The sequence below is a fragment of the Camelina sativa genome, chromosome 15 (assembly GCF_030686135.1).
Source record: "Camelina sativa cultivar CO46 ecotype springtype chromosome 15, ASM3068613v1".
Classification (NCBI taxonomy): Eukaryota; Viridiplantae; Streptophyta; class Magnoliopsida; order Brassicales; family Brassicaceae; genus Camelina; species Camelina sativa.
This window is the reverse complement of record NC_141894.1, coordinates 22,526,002-22,549,326: the sequence shown is the minus strand read 5'-3', so window position 1 is coordinate 22,549,326 and position 23,325 is coordinate 22,526,002. Positions and strand designations below refer to the sequence as shown.

Sequence of the window (23,325 nt, the reverse complement as noted above, 5' to 3'; positions counted from 1 at the left end):
TGTTGAGGAAGTTACCATTACTTGCGGTGTCCAGCGACATCCGTATCTTGGAGACCACTCCTCTGTATAGTGTGCTCAGCAATGAAGCATTACTGAAGCCATGATGTGGACATCGAGTAGTGTACCCCTTGAAACGTTCCCAAGCTTCATTGAACGTTTCATTGTTCTTCTGTACAAAGCTGGAAATCTGCTTTCTTTCCTTCTGCTTCCGAAGAACTGTTGGTCTCTTTGTATCCTTAATTTTTTTTGTTTTCAGAACAGATTTATAAATTTCATTTTGCAACCTTGCGGTTCTGGAGTTGGAGAAGAACTTGGCTAGGAATGCCTTCTTCCATGCTTCCCAAGTGGTGATGGACTCCTTAGGGAGCGATTTCTCCCAGATGTGTGCTTTATCTCCCAAAGAGAATGGGAAAAGCCTGAGCTTGAATCCATCTTCACTGACTCCATTTATCTTAGTGAGGCTACAGAGCCTATCAAATTCATCCAGATGATCCAATGGGTCCTCCATTTGCAGTCCATGAAACTTATTTCTCTGTATCATCTGGATGAGACTACTCTTGATCTCAAAATTGTTGTTCTGCACAGCTGGTGGCACAATGCCATTCCTCTGAGTGTGAGTAGTCGGAGCATCTCCTGCTTCTATGTTGGTCCTTGCTTGAGGAGCTGGTGGACCGTTCTAATTATTCATCGTCTCCTCAATGATTGCTGTTTCCAGTTGAACTTGCTGTTGTCTGAGTAGCCGAGGTCTGTCGATGTTGTCGATGAAAGGACTCAGGTTTTGGCTACCTCTGGATCGTGTTTGCATGCACAGGTAGGTATCCGAGTGTGTACACAAGGATCAACTCGATCCAGGTGATCAAGTGACGGGTCGGGTGGGTGCTCGGGTTTTACCTGAGATTCAAAACAAACAAAAGCGAAAGCAAACAAGTCAGTATCCGAAACAAATATATATAAACAAACTTGATCTAGCAAGTCCTGAAATCCTAAACGTAGCAAAATTAAAACAACCAAATGGCAATGGCGCCAAATTGATAAACAGGTTTTCACCCAAGGTATCAATCCCCTATGCAGTTGTAGTACAAAGGGTTATCAATCCAAATGGTTGTGTATTGCTAACAGGAAGGTTATGATCAGTACAATACAAGTCAAGCCAAGCAATTAAGGTTTGGGTTCTATCAGTCCTAAAATAAACAAAGTAAAAGAATATAAACAAGTAAACCACACGACCTAAGCGCTCGATGCAAGCAATCGAGTACAGGATCGAGTGGGGGTGATCGAGTATGTAAGTAAGTTATGAACAGCTCGAGGTATTACTCGATGCAGGTTATCGTGTACCTGATCGGGTAAGTGGTCGAGTAAGTAAAGAAAATGTAAACAAATAAAATACGAAAGTTCCTAAGGATGGGGGTAATCGAATCCTAAGTGTTCTAGACCAGTACGGATGCCTTACATGCCTCAAGCAATTATTTCCTAGACAATGAACCTCTAAAACCTTGTCACCACACTGTTGCACTAGCAACAATCAACCTTGAACATACTACCACACTGTCGCACTAGCAATATGAACAAGCAGGCATTAAGAACAATTCATTTTTGTCAGTGAACTTAGACTCATCTGATTTTGTCACTCAGAGTTAAGTAAACGTCTAACATTGACCTAATCAAGCATTTTATCTACTCCTTTCGGCCTGTAGCATTGTAAATGCCCTAGATCTAATCTCAACCTTTCGGTCTGTCGACAGCATTAAGAACATCAACCTAGAAGGAAATCTATCAATCATCACAATCAACTAAAGCATCCTAACCGATCAAGAACACCTAATCATCTATCCCATCCCTAGAAACTTTGCTACACTACTCGGACATATAAACGAATGAAAAAGCAATCATAATAAACGAAAATGACATTATATTAAAAGATAGAGTAGAGTAGAAAGAGTATGGGATAAAGATCTAAGAAAACTACAAAATAAAAATGCAAAAACAAGAAGAAAAATGTTGAGTCGCTTAGTTCTCTCACAGAAGCTCTCGCTCTCTGGTTTGAGGGTCTGCGACGTGCTCTATTGTGAGCTAGGGAAAGAGGGGGTTTATATATGGAAACCCATTTGACGTAGCTTCCTAGACCTGCCCGATGGTCTACTCGATGGGGTACACGAGAGTGAAGTTGGGTAACTCCTCGGGTGGATCTTCGGGTTGCTCTTCGCGCTCTTGGATCCTCTTCGATCGTGTTGGGGTTCGGACTTGTTCTTGTAGCTCGATGGCTCCTTCGGGTATATGTTTGAGTTGTCCTTGTTTTTCCCCATTTTTGGCTCTTTAGCACCTGTTTTCATCCAAAATATGCAAATGCAGAAATGCAACACCCTAAATGCTCTAAAAGTTGATTCTTACAGTAAATGACCTAAAAATGCTAAGTTAGAGGTATGAACAATGCAAAATATAGACAAAAAAAAAGATGCTAAAAACATGTAAATTAGAGTGTTATCAGATCCCCAAACTTAAATCTTGCTAGTTCTCTAGCAAGGAAGTAAGAGGGTACGGTTTGAAAGTGGGGACTCATAACCTTAAGATGCTAACCGAAGGATTCAAGCTATAGTCCTTAAAGATAGTTTAATAGTGCTAACATCAATCAACATACTTACAAAATGCTTATTACCTTGCATCGATCTATCTCAACCTCTAACTAAAGATAAAAAAACATCTCTTTCACATTCAATTAAGTGTTTGTCGAATTCTTGCAAATGGAAGGTGAATCAAGCTCAATCAGTTTCAAGGGTAAGGCTTTTTGGTAAATGTGGTTTCAAACAAATTCTTTAGGTGGTTTTCTCTAAAAAAAAAATGGAGTGCTAGACAGTCGTGAAAACTATCTAAGACTGAGAACAATTTGGGCATACAAAGCTTAACTCTTGATGATCTACCATTTTTTCATTCACTCTTTTTTTTTTTTTTTTAAATTTAAACCCCCTAGAATTAAACTATCCATATCCTTGATTTTAACTCTTTTTTTCTACTCCCTAAGGTTTAGACTTTTAGACTTTGAATTTCTAGCTCTTTCTCTTTTCTTTTTTTTTTTTTTTTTTTTTTCTTTGCTAAACTCCTAATATAAATATATATATCCTTTTCTTTCTTTCTAGGAGACTATAGCAAGAATTTTTTTCTTCTTTTTTTTTTTTTTTTAACTTAGAGACTTAGAGCTAATTAATTCTAACCTTAGGGACTTTCTTCTCTTTTTTTTTTTTATTCCACAACCCAACCCCAAATAAACATTCTAACCACCTATTTTTTCAAAACCGAATCTATTAGCTAGTTCAAATCAAACTTAGCTAAATCAAGAGGCAGTTCTATGTCGTTCTCAATACTCTCAAGGTTTCACAACCTATAGCACAATGAAAAAGGCCTCATGCAACAATTCACAACAAGGTTTGAAAGAAAGGTTTGGATTCAAGGGTAGGACAATATGAATCGGGTTAAACGAAAAGATTGGTAAAAAGTGGAGTGCTAACCCGAGTTTTAGAGTTACCATGAGCAAGTATTCAAGTTCCATAAGCAAGACAATTAAAGTTCAAATTAAATCCAATAATATAGAGATGTTCTAATGTTCAAGCAAGTGGAGGAAGCATTCAATCGACACAAAGGGTCTAAGCAAAGGTTTGTCATTTTTTTCCCAAGATTGATCTAGCAACAATGAACTGTGACTAAAGGCTATAGCTTCAATCCTAAAGTTTGATTTTTAAACAAGGTGGTTTTAATAATTGTCCCATAAGATGCATATGCAACAATCCTATATGAAATAAACTAGACTCAATCCTAATATGTAAATGCAACTACATGAACACTCTTTTTTTTTTTGGGTTTTTTAATGCACATAAATGCAGACTCAAATGAATAAAACTAGCATGCAAAAATTTGAAATAATAAGAATAAGAAAATAAAACACAATGTTAAATACATTCTAGGACCCTCCCCCAAACTTAAATTACACAGTCCCTGTGTAAATAAAATTTGGAAAAGAATCCAAGAATCACATAAAATTAATGAAACTAAATGCAATGATATATACAAGGTTGGATGAAATTGGTACCTCAAGGGTTGGTGAAGAAGGAGGTTGCAGCAGCCTCCATACTTGCCAACGTGTAGCCAGGGTCGTCGCCGGCTTCAGCAGGTGCCGGTGTTTGCTTGTCAGGGAGCTCAGTAATGTGCACAGACGACTTACTTGGACCAGCATCCAAGGTGTTGATCAAGGGTGGGATCGCGTAGCTCATCGGGTAGGGCATCAGGTAGTAGGATGGAAATGCCGGAAGAGATCCAGAATGATCACCCGTGTATCAACTTGCAGGGTGCATCGTGTACGGTATCGTGAATTGCATCTAGTACGGTGGAGGGAAAAGTCCAGCATAATCACCCTATTGGGTGCTCGATGGGTGCATCAGATAGAGCATCGTGTACCCCATCGGGTTGGGTGTCAGGTAGGCGTCGGAGTGGCTTCTCCTCGATGCTTCTGGTCGGGTGATGTCCTCCTCCGCTCGGGGCTCATATGATGATGCTCTTTGAGGTTCCGGAGGTGGCAGTCCTCGAGTTCCTCCTAGCGGTCCGCTTCTCCCCATCCAAGTAGGTGCTTGTGCCGAGGTAGGAGTTGAGGCACAACTTGCCTTGTCTTGCAACTCCTTGATTTGACCTCCCATTGTCTTCACCGAACCAGCAAGATCCTTCACCTTCTTCACTAAGAACTTGTTCATCTTCTTCAGCCACCCAATTCTCTTGTTAGCTTCCCTCACTCCAACCAGTTGCTTTTGAGAGCACGCATACTCCTCAAAATCAAAATCTTCTGAGCTATCTCCTTGTCTCTGCCCGGTTTCCTCTCTCTTCTCAGCTTCGGACTCCTCCTCCGGGTTGTACAGCTCTTCCAACGGTGGTGCAAAGTCAGTGTTGTTTCCTAGCCAAACCTTGGTGCATATGACATTGGGTAAAACCATTTGCGCAGCTCCGGCAGTTGGATGAACAAACTTGAACAGTGTCATGTCATTATGCCTCTCATAGGCCAAAAATCTCGCCAGCACGAGGTAGTCCGCATCCAGCCACCTTGGTTCGTGAAAAATTCCCTTTAAGGGCACATCGCATGCCACTAAGATTGGTGTGACTAGTCCCCCAATAGAGATCTCTCCGCCTCCTTCTCTCCTTTTCACAGCCCACGATTTCAATTATAGGAATTGATCGAGTAGCACAAACAACATACTAGTATCAGCAATATCTCCTACTAGCGGTGTTCCATCCCTAGCACTATCCAAAACTCTACACAGTGCAACATCTAACAACTGAAGCTCATGGTCGTTCACATTCCCAGTCTCCTTTCTAGCAAAAAGAGTGCATGCGAGGGACTTGTGAAAATACCTCAAGACGGGGCTCCTTATTTGAGCGGATTTGGAGCTTGTGGACTTGTAGGGGTGTTTGTCTCCTATTGTCAGCCATAGGGACCTCATCTCCTCCTTGCTAACCTCCATACCTTCTCCTCTACCAGCTTTGAAGCCATAAAGCTTCTCCATCTCCTTGAAAGTGAGCCGGTATTCCTTGTTCCTAACGGAGAAGGTGATGAACCTGATCCCCCCATCGGGTAGTAGGGTCGGGTGGTCCTCGAAATAGTGCAGCTTCAAGGTTGAAAGGAAGTGGACAGTCTCCTCCTCATATGCTTCTAGGTGGGATCGCATCATCTGGCCCATGTGGCACATATCGAACAGAAATTCTGAATCTCTAGCGATTCCCAACTGCTTCATAGTCTCACGGTGAGGGTATCGGGTACCAACAAAGCTCATCTTCCGGAAGACCTTGAATAGTCTTGCCGGAGTGTCTACTTCCTTTTGCTTCAGCCTCCGCGAGGCTTGGCAGGTCCTCTCTCTCTGCTCCTCTTCTCTTTCTCTTTCCTCCTCCTCGGCGTGTTGATCTTCTTCCTCAACTGCTCTCTCAACCACCTTCTCTGCCTTCTCCGAAGCCGGTCTCTTCCCCCTTGCAATTGCGGCTCTACTCCTTGATCGAGAGGTTTGGATCTCACCTTGTTCTTTTCCTCCAGCATTAGAATCGACCTCCATAGGGTCGGTAAGTGTCTTTTCGGACGTAGACAGGTCCCTACGTCGAGGAGAACGGTGGACAGCACTCGCCATTGGACTCGGTGGTCTACTCGATCAGTTACACGAGCATCAGGTCGGGTGGTGGATCGAGTTGTGCATCGGGTTGGAGAGGCTAAACGTCCACCCAACGGTTGGGAATGTGGATCGTTTCCTCTTCCTTGAGATTCTCGAACTTCGGCGGCATCTCCTCCGGTTGTAGCAGCGGCGGAGGTGGATCTTCTTCCCTTCCTTTGGTAGGTTCTAGCGATTGGCTCCATGTCGATTCCTTGAGAAGAAAAAGAAAGGCTAGTTCTTGAGGTTAATAGGGTTAGTCTCCAAAAAAAATCGAATAAGCTTGGAATCGAGAGAGAAGAATAGAAACTTATGAAAAACGAAAAGCTTAAGGGTTTAGGAGAGTCTTATCGGTGATGAAGAGGGAGAAGGGTTCGACTCCCTTAAATAGGCTAGGGTTTCGGTTGGTGGGCTTCACCGAGAGTGGGCTTCCTTGCTGCATTCAGACTTCACTCGCTACCCGAGCAGGGACACGATCAGGCGCGTCGAGTACGGTGTCGGGTTGACCCTCGGGTTTACCAATTCCCTCTTTCCAATTTTCCATTTTTTTTTGTTATAAAATTGCAAAAAGAAAAAAATTAAATAAAAGTAAATAAAGCAAATAAACTTAAATTAAAAGATACCTTTGGGACTTTCTCCCAAGTGATCTTGTTTAAAGTCACTAAGCTTGACTCTTCATGCTCCTTAAGCATGGGATCCATGTGGAAGAGGTTCTGGAATCTTCTCCACTACAGCAGGCTGGTTCAAAAGGTCTTCCACATTTTGTCCAGGTTCCATGGCAAATGTGGTTTTGACCTCTACAAGATGTTGCACTTTCCTTTGTTTAGTCCTGGTGGAAAAAGCTTGACCATCAATGGTTGGCCTCTTAACCCCTTTCTTCACATCAAACTCCATCTTGAAATGCTCACCATGCTCTATCTTGATCTTGCCTTGTTTCACTTCAATCACAGCACCAACTGTTGCCAAGAATGGTCTTCCTAGAATCAGTGGATCATCTGGTTCTTTGTCCATATCCAAGATCATGAAGTCGGTAGGCACTTCCAGTCTTCCAATCCTTAGAGGCAGATTCTCCAGAATACCAGTCGGATGCCTCACTGTTCTATCGGCTAGAACCAAATACAATTTACTTGGTTTGAAATCGGTGAATCCAAGCTTGTTAGCAAATGAAAGCGGCATAATGCTAACCGAAGCTCCAAGATCACACAAACAGCTCTTGAAGATCCGAAGTCCTATTGAACATGGCAATGTGAAAGAGCCAGGATCTTCAAGTTTTTCCTTAATTCTCACCTCACGATCCAAGCAAACTCCACTTCTCAGGATTTCAAAACCGATCTCCTTGACAGCTTCCTTAACCTCATCCTCCACTCTAGCTGCTTCCTTTGCAGCTTCCTACTGAAGCTCATGTGGGGGCAAAAGCTTAGATGGTGGAGCTTTACGCTTAGCCATTCGCTCTGCAAGCGCCTCCAACTGGATGTCAAGTGCAGCATTGAACCTTTCCTTTAACTCCCCTCCTACCAGTGCAGGTGGTTGAGGCTGATCTCCCTTCTCAACATCTACTCGATGCATCATCCGATCAACACCATCGTGTAGGTCATCGGGTTCCACTTCGGGTTGGTCTTCAGTTTGTGATTCTCGAACCAGTGCTCGATCATCAACTTGATCAGTCTCTTCGGGTGAATGCTTGGGTTCATACTCAGATATATAGTAGTTGGCCTCATTTTTCATTGGGTTTTCCATATCCTCCCCATCTTGATCATCACTATCCCCAGTGAGGTAATCCTCATAGTCATCATCTAGGAAAATGGCCTGAGAAGTCGCATAATCCTTGGGGTTTTGAACAGCTTTACCTGGGAGTTGATTGATCTTTGGTGTTGGTTGGTTGTTGTGGTGGCCTTCCAGGTATCGAACCTTTGTGTTGAGTGATTCGTACTTGGCATTGAGGTCATTTTATCCTGAGTCGATCTTGTTGCTCATCTCTGCGAACCGTTTCGCGATGTCCATAGAAGTTGTAGCCTGTTGCTGAATCATTTGCTGAATAAGACCGCGTAACTCGGCTTCTTGTGATTGGTTTGGTGGACCTTGGTGTTGTTGGAATCCAGGTGGTTGGTTGTAGGTCCCTGAGTACTGCTGCTTAGGTGCATAGCCTTGGTTGTATTGGACAAAAGGCTTATATTGAATCTGGTTCCATTGAACTGCAGATGGGTAAATTTGGTCTTGAGGAGTCGCAACATTCGGGTTCCGATAAGACATATTCGGATTCGGCTTGAAGTTGTTGTACCCTCTGTTGTAACCTCCTTGGTTGTTGATTTAGTTAACATCCTCTAGCTGCATAGTCTCCCCATCTTGTTGTTGAAACTGCTATTCCTCAGATATAGCATGAACATGCTTCTGCTGGTTGAGGAGCTGATCGAGCTTGTCATTGAGGGCTTTCATGTCCCTTTTATACTTGGCATCTTCCTCTCCTGTAGATCGCACAGAGCGATCATATTCCTTATTGTAGTTTCCATCAGATTGAGCCAAGTTCTCAACTAGGTCCCAACCTTCATCAACATCCTTGTTGAGGAAGTTACCATTACTTGCGGTGTCCAGCGACATCCGTATCTTAGAGACCACTCCTCTGTATAGTGTGCTCAGCAATGAAGCATTACTGAAGCCATGATGTGGACATCGAGTAGTGTACCCCTTGAAACGTTCCCAAGCTTCATTGAACGTTTCATTGTTCTTCTGTACAAAGCTGGAAATCTGCTTTCTTTCCTTCTGCTTCCGAAGAACTGTTGGTCTCTTTGTATCCTTAATTTTTTTTGTTTTCAGAACAGATTTATAAATTTCATTTTGCAACCTTGCGGTTCTGGAGTTGGAGAAGAACTTGGCTATGAATGCCTTCTTCCATGCTTCCCAAGTGGTGATGGACTCCTTAGGGAGCGATTTCTCCCAGATGTGTGCTTTATCTCCCAAAGAGAATGGAAAAAGCCTGAGCTTGAATCCATCTTCACTGACTCCATTTATCTTAGTGAGGCTACAGAGCCTATCAAATTCATCCAGATGATCCAATGGGTCCTCCATTCGCAGTCCATGAAACTTATTTCTCTGTATCATCTGGATGAGACTACTCTTGATCTCAAAATTGTTGTTCTGCACAGCTGGTGGCACAATGCCATTCCTCTGAGTGTGAGTAGTCGGAGCATCTCCTGCTTCTATGTTGGTCCTTGCTTGAGGAGCTGGTGGACCGTTCTAATTATTCATCGTCTCCTCAATGATTGCTGTTTCCAGTTGAACTTGCTGTTGTCTGAGTAGCCGAGGTCTGTCGATGTTGTCGATGAAAGGACTCAGGTTTTGGCTACCTCTGGATCGTGTTTGCATGCACAGGTAGGTATCCGAGTGTGTACACGAGGATCAACTCGATCCAGGTGATCGAGTGACGGGTCGGGTGGGTGCTCGGGTTTTACCTGAGATTCAAAACAAACAAAAGCGAAAGCAAACAAGTCAGTATCCGAAACAAATATATATAAACAAACTTGATCTAGCAAGTCCTGAAATCCTAAACGTAGCAAAATTAAAACAACCAAATGGCAATGGCGCCAAATTGATAAACAGGTTTTCACCCAAGGTATCAATCCCCTATGCAGTTGTAGTACAAAGGGTTATCAATCCAAATGGTTGTGTATTGCTAACAGGAAGGTTATGATCAGTACAATACAAGTCAAGCCAAGCAATTAAGGTTTGGGTTCTATCAGTCCTAAAATAAACAAAGTAAAAGAATATAAACAAGTAAACCACACGACCTAAGCGCTCGATGCAAGCAATCGAGTACAGGATCGAGTGGGGGTGATCGAGTATGTAAGTAAGTTATGAACAGCTCGAGGTATTACTCGATGCAGGTTTCGTGTACCTGATCGGGTAAGTGGTCGAGTAAGTAAAGAAAATGTAATCAAATAAAATACGAAAGTTCATAAGGATGGGGGTAATCGATCCTAAGTGTTCTAGACTTGTACGGATGCCTTTCATGCCTCAAGTAATTATTTCGTAGACTATGAACCTCTAAAACCTTGTCACCACACTGTCGCACTAGCAACAATCAACCTTGAACATACTACCACACTGTCGCACTAGCAATATGAACAAGCAGGCATTAAGAACAATTCATTTTTGTCATTAAACTTAGACTCATCTGATTTTGTCACTCAGAGTTAAGTAAACCTCTAGCATTGACCTAATCAAGCATTTTATCTACTCCTTTCGGCCTGTAGCATTGTAAACGCCCTAGATCTAATCTCAACCTTTCGGTCTGTTGACAGCAATAAGAACATACACCTAGAAGGAAATCTATCTATCAATCATCACAATCAACTAAAGCATCCTAACCGATCAAGAACACCTAATCATCTATCCCATCCCTAGAAACTTTGCTACACTACTCGGACATAGAAACGAATGAAAAAGCAATCATAATAAACGAAAATTACATTATATTAAAAGATAGAGTAGAGTAGAAAGAGTATGGGATAAAGATCTAAGAAAACTACAAAAAAAAATGCAAAAACAAGAAGAAAAATGTTGAGTCACTCAGTTCTCTCACAGAAGCTCTCGCTCTCTGGTTTGAGGGTCTGCGACGTGCTCTTTTGCGAGCTAGGGAAAGAGGGGGTTTATATATGGAAACCGATTTGACCTAGCTTCCCAGACCTGCCCGATAGTCTACTCGATGGGGTACACGAGGGTGAAGTCGGGTAACTCCTCGGGTGGATCTTCGGGTTGCTCTTCGCGCTCTTGGATCCTCTTCGATCGTGTTGGGGTTCGGACTTCTTCTTGTAGCTCGATGGCTCCTTCGGGTATATGCTCGAGTTATCCTTGTTTTTCCTCATTTTTGGCTCTTTAGCACCTGTTTTCATCCAAAATATGCAAATGCAGAAATGCAACACCCTATGTGCTCTAAAAGTTGATTCTTACAGTAAATGACCTAAAAATGCTAAGTTAGAGGTAAGAACAATGCAAAATATAGACAAAAAAGGATGCTAAAAACATGTAAATTAGAGTGTTATCAGCCTTCTTAGCCAAAGCATCGGCTTGGCGATTCAGGGTACGAGAGATAAAATTGAAAGACACGAAATTGAAAGTTGCAGATAGAGAAAGGATATCGTGGAGAGTCCTGTGAAGTTCCTTTATCTGAATCTTCTGATTCAAAGCTTGGACTAGCGATTGAGAGTCGGAAGCGAACAAGATGGAGGTGATGCTCGATTCGATTCCAACTCTAATCGCAGTGAGAGTTGCTACCGCTTCAGCCATCAGGGGAGAGTTGATGTGGATTGAAGAGGCGGAACCTTGGATCTTGCCCTGGCCTTCTGGATTTTTGATGATCCAGCCAAATTCTGCAGATCTGTCATCTTTCCAGGAGGCGTCAAGGAAACATTGAAACGTACCAGGGGGATCAGGAGATTTACTGACAGATTTGGGGATTCGATTCGAGTTTGGAGAGAGATTTTGTGCGTTCTGCCATTCTCTAGCTCTGGTCATGGCTAAGTGCAAGGTTTCCTCAGGCGGAAGTCGCTTCTTATTGAAGATGAGTTGGTTACAGTATCTAGCTTGACAATTTGTTTGTTTATAACAGCTTGACTTCATCAAGAGGTATGAACACTCGTTAGCAAATATTATCCGTGCCGGATAACGTGACTACTCCTCCTATCATTGAAGAAGACAAGCATAATATGAACTTACCTATCAAGTTGTTCTTTCTTTAGTAGAATCAGGACCAAATATCTCTAGTCATGCATAAATAAAACTAGGTTAGTGACATGATAGATCAACCATACCATACTAGGGAGATTTATTCAGATGTCATACATTTTAGGTAATATTACTAGAACCATACAAATTATTTTTTTATTACTATCATATTTCGGGTAATTTTTCTATACCCAGCGTGCACTTGTTTTATGTTACAGAAAAAAATATAATTACAAAGAATGGTATTGCCACGTCAGACGCCACGTCAGAAATCACTGACGTGTATAAAATAACTCAACCGTAATGCGTTACAGCGGTAATGATGGCTGAGTTACAGTATGTTGCGGCTGATTTATGGAAAATAGCTGAGTTATGATAAAATGGCTGTTACGATCATAACTCAGCCTGTTTTTACGGCTGACTTAATAAAATATGGCTAAGTTATGAGAAAATGGTTGAGTTACGAGCATAACTCAGCCGTAACTACGGCTGATTTATTACCCGATGGTTGAATTGTCAAAATTTTGGTTGAGTTTATACTTCGACAAAGCTGAATTAACTTTCTCCGGCTGGCTGAGTTATGAACAATGGCTGACTTGTGAGATATTGTTACGGCTGAGTTATGGTTAAGTTACTATAACTCAGCCATCCCAAGCTGAATTTTCGGAAAACTCGGCCATTTTACGGCTGACTTAGTAGCAAAAGATTAATTACTAGAATATCATTCAGTTACGGCCAACTTATTAAACGACACGACTGAGTTACAGATTTTCAGTTGAGTTATGACATTAAGCGGCTGAGTTTAGCAGCCATTTTATTGTTTTTTAATTACTGTTATAGTATTCATGTTGCGGCTGACTTATAATTTTGTTTGATGGCTGATTTAGTTAAGCTGATTTACATGTTCGTTTGGTGGCTGACTTGCCACTTCGAACGCATCAGCCATATCATCATTCCAAGTCATCATCTTCTATGGGACATACGAAACGTCGTTTTTTCGACTTCCATCTTCTTCACCTGGTTCAAAGTGAAGTATTTACATGTTCTTTACCTTGTTCTTCACTTCTTAATTTTCCTCATTCTTCTTCATTTTCTTTCATGGATCCAGTTCTGTAATTGTTGTTTCCGGTAATTGGGTAAGAAAACACAAATATGTATCTAACACCGATGATAGAGGGTGTAGAGTTTTGCAGATAGATGCGGAAACAACGCACGACAAGCTTGTGTAGCTTTTTCTCGATGACTACGGATTGAACGCATTAAGCCATCAGCTAAAGCTGAGCTACATGTTCTCGAACAAGGCACTAAAACATATGTCGCATGATACTTCATCAGTTTATGTCTCCAATGATCGAGAGTTGCAATGTTTTTTGGGAATATGGAAAATCGATCAGCTACGTCTCTGTGTGGAGTTTTTGGAAAAAGAGTCTACCAAAATTAGTGGTAAGGATGGATCGAGATGAAGGATGGAACGGCTAATAAGTCAGCCACGAAGCATTATAACTCAGCCGTCATATAAATCTACGAGACCTTTCGTTTTCCCTTAAGTATTATAATTCAGCCGTGAAGTAATATAAATCAGCCGTTTACTTTAAGTTTATTTCTTGTTATAAGTCAGCCACCAAGTATTATAACTTAGCTGTCATATGAATCTAAGAGACCTTTCGTTTTCCCTTAAGTATTATAACTCAGCCGTCAAGTAATAAAATTCAGTTGTTTACTTTTATTTCTTGTTATAAGTGAGCCACGAAACATTTTAACTCAGCCGTTATATGAATTTATGAGATCTTTCGATTTCCTTCAAGTATTATAACTCAGCCGTGAAGTAATATAAATTAGACATTCACTTTCAGTTTATTTCTTGTTATAAGTCACCCACCAAGCATTATAACTCAGTCGTCATATGAATCTGCGAGACCTTACGTTTTTTCTTAAGTATTATAACTCAGCCGTGAAGTAATATAAATCAGATGTTCACTGTCAATAATGACATGAAATCGTTTGCTGATGTGTATTTTTTAATATTTTAGAATTAAAAAAAAAAAAAAAATCCATGGTTTTAATTGTAATTACATCCAGGGTACTAAATATTTGAGTAAATTTTTGAAAATGTATTATATCAGGAAAAACCTATTTTTCAATAACATCTGACTAGGTTTTTCTTGAATATATTCAAAACTTAAATCCATTAAAGCACATGAAAAGAAATAGCAAATGTGATGGACAAGCATATATGAATGTTACAAATGAGCAATCAAAGAATATGACAAAGCACTAGATAATATACAATATTAAGAGATGAAGGAAACTTATAGGCTAAGAAAGAAGTACGTCAGTAGGAAAATCTGTTAAGAGTGGAATACGTTGTTGTTGTTGCTGGGATAGATGATGGATATCCTTGACGATGTCGAAAACGGCCTCAGGTTGTGCTAACTTAAGAGCATTTTCTGACATAGTTTTTAATCCTGTTTTGTTGCTGCTGAACCAATCGGCCACGATTCTCGCCGTTTCTTTGGGACTTCGAGTGAAAACTCCAGCCCCATTATCCACAACATACGGTACATTCCCTTTTTCCTTTATGAGTTCCATTCACAAGAGTTAGTTTATGGATTATGATGGGCCTGATCAATCCTAAAGGTGAAGAAAATATGTACCTGTCCAGGAATATAGTCATTGAGGATAATTGGGAGACCACATATCAATGCTTCCGCGATTGTACCTGGACCAGCCTGTTTGATGGCATAAACACTTGTTAAAATTGTGGTTTTTGAAATCAATCATATGTAGTAGCACGGAGTATAGAGGAATCAAACTTCGAAGATATGACTTACCTTTGTGATGATACAATCACAAGCTCCCATCCATTTTTGCATTTGTGTTTCAAACCCTCGAACCTATAAACCATCACGAATATATATTACTAATTACTGGCTATAAGTATACATTTAATTAGTAGTAAAAAAGTAACGTTTAAATTTGTACCTTGACAGGAATCTTCCATTCATAGGATGCTAATGCAGAGGCAAGAACTTTGTTCCGGCCGCATATGACAATCAATTGTCCTATTGGCTTTCTTTCTTTAAAGTTATATAAAGAATCCCCGAGGGCTTTAGCGGTTTTCTGAACCGGACCCATTCCTTCACCGCCTCCCATTAATAGAACCGCAGGTAGATTTAAGTCTATTTCAAGCTCTCTCCTTAGTTCATCCTGACAAAACACATAATATTGATCTTGGTGACGGAAAAAAAAAAAAAAAAAACTCTAATGGTTTGGATGGGACAAAAGTTACCTTGTTGATAATAGTGCGGGGGAATGATGGGCGGACGGGTAAGCCAAAGACACGGATTTGAGAGTCATCAAGGCCGTCTACTAATGCTCTCTTAGCGACCTCTTTGGACGGACAATAACATCTGCTGACTCCATGATGGAACCTATTACGTACATCAAAATAAAAGATTTCATTTTTGAGCTATTAGACTAATTTTAAACATGCATATCATCTATATTTATTATAAGAACAATCATGAGAGAACACATGAAAGGATTTCTATGAACCAAATATGACGTGTGGAGTAAACTGATTTGAGGTACTCATACAATAAATACCTATAGTATATACGTATTAAACATCATATATCTTACCATGTACGGTGACAAGTGTTTAGATCAGTGATGACCGTCACAAAAATGACTTTCTTATGAAGTCCTTGCCATTTCATTACCCACAATGGGATGTGTTGCATCAATGGATGCACGCTAATAATAATGTCCGGTTTGTACTCCATTAAACCGGCCTCTATTTCTCTGTTCACCAAAAGTAGAAGAATGATATCCATTATATTGCTAAATTGTCACACTAAGGGATCAATAAGACACAAAAAACAGAAGGTTGTCGTATACTAACTTGGCATAATAAGCGGCAAGAGCACTGAGATAACTTTTGTGGATCCATTTGGGAGAGGTACCATGAAACGCGACTGACCAGAGACCAACATGTTTCACCATGAACTTGTACTGTCTCTCCATGTCATTCAATGGCCATCCAGTGTATTCTTTCCAAACATCTTTTATGATTATCTATAATACAAAAAAAGGTCATTAGTACGTCGAGTAATATCAGAGCTATATAAATAAATAATGCAAAAATTGTAACTATCATTAATTGACAAACAAAAATAAATAACGTGGGACAGGTTTTTAAAGACATAAAATGTTGACATCAGCGCGTATCTCCGACACCCTGGCAAACTCCAAGATCTTGTTGAAAAACTTCCAAGTAGATATATGTGTTTTTTTTTTTTTTTTTTTTCTATTTCTTTTTCAAAATCAAGAAGACCACACTACGACGGCTTTAAACGGCTGAGATTCATCAAGCTTGTTGTTAGAATCAGTAACTCCTCTTTGATATATTTTAGCATAATAGTCAATTTATTCGATGTATATATTTACCAGCTTTGAAAATTTCTAAATGAACCCTTCAAAATGTTTTTTTTCCCTTGTAAACAGAAACTTAAAGAAACAAGTATATGCTTGTGGATTTTGTAGTTTTTTTTTTTTTTTTGATGTTTTAGGAAGCCTGTTATTGGCTCCACTCCACCCTATGCGTTGGATTCAAGGCAAAGGGAAAATAAATTAAAATAATAAAATATTTACCCGGTAATCATCTCCGAATTCGATCTTGAAAGCGTCACGGATAGCTTCGGCGGAGGCACGGTGGCCACCGCCTGTATCACTCATGAGAATAAGAACAGTGTTGATCCTCTCTGCTCCCATCTGCTCCATCTCCATAACCTCTTCCTTTTCTTGGAACCCTTTCTTTCTTAGACTCACTTTCTCGTAATCACTTGATCTCCGACAATGGATGTAGTCATCATCCTCGACCGTGGAGATGTTAAAATTGCTGTAGACTCGTCGGAACACCTTCTCAGTGATTGAATTCGACCGTGTACGAGGAGAGGCTACTTGCATCATGACTGTTTGGTGTTGAAGAAAGAATAAGAAGAAGACCGATGGTTGTGAGTTCTATGTGGCTGGTTGGTGATCTTTATGTAAAGATCTTTTGGGGTTTTAAAATTTTTGGAAGCAAGAAAAATGGAAGACCAAGTTGCTGCTTTGAATAATTGTCTTAAAATGATTTGAGGAATGATGCTGGAATGATTCTTTTTATTTATTTTCTGTTCCTATAGTTTTGCTTTTTTTTTTTTTTTTTTGTCAAGGGTTCCTATAGTTTTGCTTATGTGTTTATATTTCGTGTCTTTATTTTTTTATGTGGGGGCAGAAGTAACTAGGGAATAATGCAGCTTGGAGCCGTCGGATCCGTCTTTGGTTTCGGAATCTTCGGATATGAAGATTCGGATCTTTCGTTGTATCTTAAGTATTTGAAACATCTTGACTTTTTTCTAATGTTTTCAAAACCGGACCGGACCGGCGGTCGAACCACGTTAACCCGCGAACCGGCAACATGTCCGGATTGGGTTAATATCAAAACCCAAAAGAAATTGAACTAGTAAAAAACCATATCAACCCGCCAAAAAACCAAAAACCGGTGAACCATTAAACCGGATAAAACCGGGTTCTACTTTTTTTTTGAAAAATTGAGTGCAATTAATTTAATTAATTACCTTTTATAGTTTTCTTCTTAGCAAATTAGCAATAGTAGGATTTCTTAAAAAATGAAGATTAAATGTTCTACACTCTTATTCTCTTATTGTTTGAATTTCTAAAATATTTTATTAGTACTGGTTACACTTTGAGTTTGTTACACTTTGAGTTTATTACTTTTTAAAGTTTTTTAAAAACATTATGATTATTGAAGTATTTTATTTGGCATATCCAATTATATCATAGTTATAATCATTGAAAAAAATAGAAAACTTATTCATACCTATTATTTATAAAAGTATCATCAAAATCAATTGAACCCGGTCAACCCCGGTCGAACCATGTTGACTCATGACCCATAAGCTTTCCCGGTTCAGTTACCGGTCCGGTTTTAAAAACATTGCTTTTATCCATTTTTTTAATCACATGGATGCTACTTTTTGTTTGGGAAATTTTTTTAGAAAAAGCAGTAACTTATTTTTATTTGGACGTTTAATACCCAATGGTTTTTGGTTGGAATAAAAATACATGATATATTAAATTATTGTCAAATAAAACTAGGCCTGGGCGTTCGGATATCGGATCGGATTCGGTTCGGATTTTTTGGATATTGACTCTAACATCCATTCAGGTATTTATAAAATTTGGATCGGTTTCGGTTCGGATATTTTGGATTTCGGATCGGTTTGGATATGATTATTGATAACCAAAATTAAACCAAAAGTTATTGGACAATGTTTTATTCGAATACTTTTTAATATTATTGTACCCAAATAACAATATTTATGAAGTATTTAAACAAAAAAAAAGATAGAAATTAAGTAAATGACAAGGTTCTCATAAAACTATACAAATACATAAAAGATATGAGACATATATATCGGAATATCAAACTATTTCTTATATGTTCGGATATATTTGGATATCTATTGGATATCAGTTCGGATCGGATAATATCCGATATCCAAAATAATAAAAGCCAAGAACCGATCGGGTATTTCCTTAATATCGGTTCAGTTTTAATCCGCTTATTTCAGTTCGGATACGGTTCGGATTTTTGGATTCGGATTTTATGTCCAGACCTAAATAAAACCTTATCTATAAATCGTTAGTAGATTTCAACCCGGAACTTAACATCATTAAACGGCTGTTACAGAATTTTTAACTGGCGTTAAATATCAACGAGGCGTGTTTAAACAGATAAATAGGACCGGTTAACCTAGCAATATGAATACGTTGATGTATCTTAGTGGTAGTATATAGATTTTGTAATTAACCAAACTCAGGTTCGAATCCTTCCACCTCTGCTTTATTGTGTTTTTTTTTTTTTTTTTTTAACCGATTTATCTTCCTCCCCAATCGCCGGCGTAAGACAGACCGTGACCTCGCTCCGATAAGTCTGGATTATCTTCTTCTTCTTCCTCTTTGTGTCTCAATGCTTCTTCGTTGTTGAGATTTTCAGAAATCTCTGATTCGATTTTGATCTCGTCTTCTTATATGCTCTGTTCAATCAATGGTTCAGATTCATAACTCTCTACAACAGTCAAGGGTAGTTCAGGGAGGAACAAAGTGTGAATCTGGCTACGACTACAGTAGATGATGATGATCGTTTCTTGTCTTACGCCGGTGGTTTCGGAAAGAAAGAAAAAGCAGTCGACGGTCTCAAAAGAAAAGGCAACAAAAAAAGATTGCAACGACGCTGGTGGAGAGTTTCGAACCCAGGTTCGATTTGGTACAAAACACACACATTACCACTGTGCTACAGCGATATATTCATTTTATCTGGTAAACGAATTGTATATATCCGTTTAAAAACGTCTAACTGAATTTTATCGCCAGTTACAAATTCTGTAACGGCCGTGTAACGCTCTTAAGTTCCGTGTTGAAATCTACTAACGATTTAAAGATAAGGTTTTGTTTGATAATAATTTAATATATCGGGTATTTTTATTCCAACTAAAAACCATCGGGTATTAAACATCCAAACAAAAATAAGTTGAAGTTTTTTTTAGGAATTTTCCCCTTTTTATTTGGTCTAGCATAATTTTAGCAAAAAAATTATCTAGTTATGTGAAATTTGAGCTTTATTAGTTTTGATTTTTAAGGCATTTAAAAATAAAAATATATATGCCAAAATTTCCAATCATAGTATCAACTATCACTGCTGGGATATAGTAGGTCGTGTAAAAAAGGTCCAGTTCTACTTCCAAACATCTTGTATGAATTTCTCATTAAACCACACTAATATCTGTATGATCCCAAAAATGACAAGTCCATAAACCCTATCAGATTATTGACCAATAGCCTTGTGTAGTGTTTTTTACAAAATAATATCAAAGTGCCTAGTCAAGTGATTAAAACTTCACCTTGATGGCATTGTATCAGACTCTAAAGCGGCTTTTATTCCTGGTAGGGTGATTAATGATGATGTGATGATCGCTCATGAAGTCATGCACTCTTTAAAAGTAAGAAAAAGAGTTTTCAAATCATATATGGCGGTCAAGACGAATGTAAGCAAAGCATATGATCGAGTCGAACGAAATTACCTTGAAACAACAATGCGACTGTTTTGTCTTTTGTGACAAGTGGATAAGTTGGATTATGGGAGCGGTTAAGTCAGTACATTTCTCAGTGTTGATAAATGGATCTCCACATGGTTTGATAACACCACAGCGTGGGATAAGACAAAGTGATATATTGTCCCCATATCTTTTCATCCTATGTGCAGATATACTAAGCCACTTGATAAGATCCTGAGTCGTTGATGGAGACATCCGAGGTATCAAGATTTGAAATGAGGTCCCTGCTATCACACACCTTTAGTTTGCTGATGATTCCTTGTTCTTCTGCCAGTCAAATGTTCAAAACTGTCAGGCCCTAAAAGATGTCTTTGATTTTTATGAATACTATTCTGGACAGCAAATTAATATGACAAAGTCCATGATCACTTTTGGTTCACGAGTCTATGGATCAACTCAGACTCGATTAAAGAAAAATTTGGGTTTACCAGAAAAATTTGGTCGAAAGAAGGCATAAATGTTCAACTACATCATTGAAAGAGTCAAGAACCGTACATCAAACTGGAGTGCTAAACGTCTATCCCCTGTAGGCAAGAAAATCATGTTGAAATAGGTTGCACTAGCTATGCCAGTTTACGCGATGTCCTGTTTCAAATTACCTATGAGTGTAATTAACGATATTGATTCTCTGTTAATGAACTTTTGGTGGGAAAAGGGTCCAAAGAAACGTGGTATACCTTGGATAGCATGGAAGAGATTACAATACACTAAAAAAGAAGGTGGACTGGGTTTTAGAGATTTAGTAAAATTCAATGATGCACTCCTTGCAAAACAGGTTTGGCGACTAATTCACCATCTTAATATTGTGTTTGCTCGTGTAATGAAAGCTCGCTATTTCAAAGATGATGTGAGCCAAAACAGGGGTGAGTCGATAGCTGGTCTAAAGGACCTCTCTAACTAACTCGGATAGGATGGAGATGAATGATGGATCGAAGTTCGCCACACAAAGTTGCGGAATGACTTTGTGATAAGAACACAAATCAATATCTAAGTGAATCACACACAAAGATAAAGATTCAACTTGTTTTCTAAAGGAATCACACACAATAGAAAAAACAAGTAAAACAAAAGCCTAAGCTTTCAAAGTGAGAAAACTCTCTCTTTATTTTTCCAAAAATCTATATTTATAATGAAGGGAAACATGAGCTTATTTAGGCTCAATTTACATATCAATAACATAAATACAAAATAAATCAAATTAATTACATAAATAAATCAAGAATAAATTTAGAGATTTTATCAATCATCATTGATGGAGATTGGTTATTTGTATCTAGACACTTTCTTGATGTAGCCATGAATTGATTGTCTTCTAGAAACTTCTTTATAATTTGATCTTGATTTTCCTTGAACAAATTCTTGATGAGTTGATATTTCTAGGACTGCATCAACCCCCATCAAGTTTATCACACTTGATGTTGACTGACCTGAGAAATTAATAAACTCTATTTGACGAAAAAAGAAGAAGTTGATAGTATCAAGTTAATACCAATGGACCCTCTGATTTGATTCAAATTAATTTGGGTCCATTTTTAATATATTATTTATAGTAATATTTCAGTTCGCCCTAGCCGCACTCTCTCTGGCACAACCACCGAGGTCTGTTTCCCCGGCGACGCTGAGTCCGATTGGCGTCGCTGGGCCTTTAGTTCTGCTTCCTCATTGTCCCCTCTGTCTTCTTAGCTCCGTTGATCTCTTTTTTCGTCCCCCCGGAGTCCTTTGCAGATCCCAGATCTCGACTCTGAGCATGCTTCAGCTTCTTCCTCCCCCTTCCTTCCCTCAGTATCTGGTGATTTCTCTCGCTGCTCTTGCCCCATTGAGTTCCCAGTCACCGCCTTCCCGGTTTAAGATCTTCAAACGCCCTAACAGCCCCAAATTCTGCTCTCCTCACCGCCTCCTCTCGCAGTCAACATCGACATCTCCTTCCTCCTCGGATTCATTTCCTCTCACCCAATGTGCTATTTGGATGCATCTGGACGGGAGCTCTGTCTTGACGCTGGAGACGGTGAATTGGACGCAGATATCTCCATCCCCGGTGTTCCCTGTTTCACCCGTGATAATTCTTCGACCCAGGTTTCTGCTTCACTCTGTTCTCGGAACCCTGGCAATTAGGTTGCTCTGTTTAATACATGGATTATACATGATTGGGAAGCTACTTCGACCCTCTAAAACTGGCTTGAACCCAACCCCTTTAGACCCCTGTGTCTATTTTGTGTTTGGCCTTGCTCGACAGGATATCTCTGATTGTAGAACTTGCCTACTCAGAGCTGCACTTAACAAGTCTCTACCAAGCCCCAAATCTGTAGTACCAGCCGTTTCTGCTTGGTCAAGTCGAGTTTCACTCGATAGTAGAACGTTGGTACCCTCTGATTTGCTTGAAACCTATTTGTGTCGAGACCAGTATTTTTAATTTGGTTTTGAGGACTGCAATGCTGAGCTCCTTTATTGAGTCCAACTCGTCAATGTGGCGGCTTTCGACGCTTGTATCCTTTGTCCCTATTTGCCACCTATCACCAAATGGTCGACACACTCAGCTCCATCATGTACCCAGGTTTGAATCATCTCGGTGTGTCACTGTTGAAGGAGACAGCTTGGAGAAACTGGGCATTATGATCCCACCTCTATGGAGTGGGGGTTACCCATGTTTCACTAGCCTCTCCTCTCTATCTCAACCATGCTCAAAGCTTTCCAGAGTGCAAAGCATCCGCTTTTTGAAGCCTTCGCCTATAAGCTTGAAGACTACTGGCATTATGATCACCATTCCAAGTGGTTACCGCAAACTCGTCAAGTTTACCCCATCAAACCATAGAACCACCACCACCATGGTATTGACCGATAACCAGAGCACTCTTATCCTTGCTCTCACCCCTGGCAAAGCTTATTATCCAGGTATAGCCCTTCACACTTCGCCACTCAGTCTTTGACTCAAGACAGTGGTCATCGTCTCTTCCATTGATTTACTCATGGAAACCGCTTAGATATGCTTTGATCTCACAGGTTCCAATATGCTTTGCTGCATTTGGCTCATAGCTCTCAAGCCTTTAATATTGCTTGCCTCTATCTATCTATGTACTTTTATTGTCTTTATCTTTGGAGTGTGTCCTCCTTTGCATTTGTGTAACCCAACCAACTCTATTTGTATGTTGATTTCTATCTAATAGAATGAGATATATGTTTGTCAAAAAAAAAAATTATAGTAATATTTTTGTTTGATTAAAGTGATTTCAACTTTTGTTTAGTTTTAACTTAGATTAAGTCTT

The 23,325-nt window shown here is 39.6% G+C and overlaps 1 protein-coding gene and 2 non-coding genes across 3 annotated transcripts; 2 read left to right on the top strand and 1 right to left on the bottom strand.

Annotated features, from left to right (window-relative positions):
* Positions 1 to 95: 95 nt before the first annotated feature.
* LOC147926917 (small nucleolar RNA R71) lies at positions 96 to 202 on the top strand. The gene has a single exon (XR_015583125.1). It is a non-coding gene; the product is annotated as a small nucleolar RNA R71 (small nucleolar RNA).
* An 8,615-nt stretch (positions 203 to 8,817) lies between these two features.
* Positions 8,818 to 8,924, top strand: LOC147926916 (small nucleolar RNA R71). Its single transcript, XR_015583124.1, has one exon. It is a non-coding gene; the product is annotated as a small nucleolar RNA R71 (small nucleolar RNA).
* Positions 8,925 to 14,054: 5,130 nt separating this feature from the next.
* LOC147926915 (monogalactosyldiacylglycerol synthase 3, chloroplastic-like) lies at positions 14,055 to 17,139 on the bottom strand. The gene is made up of 8 exons (XM_087486891.1): positions 16,539 to 17,139; positions 15,790 to 15,962; positions 15,528 to 15,689; positions 15,175 to 15,316; positions 14,868 to 15,092; positions 14,717 to 14,779; positions 14,540 to 14,614; positions 14,055 to 14,459 (listed from the first exon to the last, which is right to left on the bottom strand). Exons 1-8 carry the CDS (start codon positions 16,854 to 16,856, stop codon positions 14,202 to 14,204), a joined length of 1,416 nt encoding a protein of 471 aa, XP_087343017.1. The 5' UTR covers positions 16,857 to 17,139; the 3' UTR covers positions 14,055 to 14,201.
* Positions 17,140 to 23,325: the final 6,186 nt, after the last annotated feature.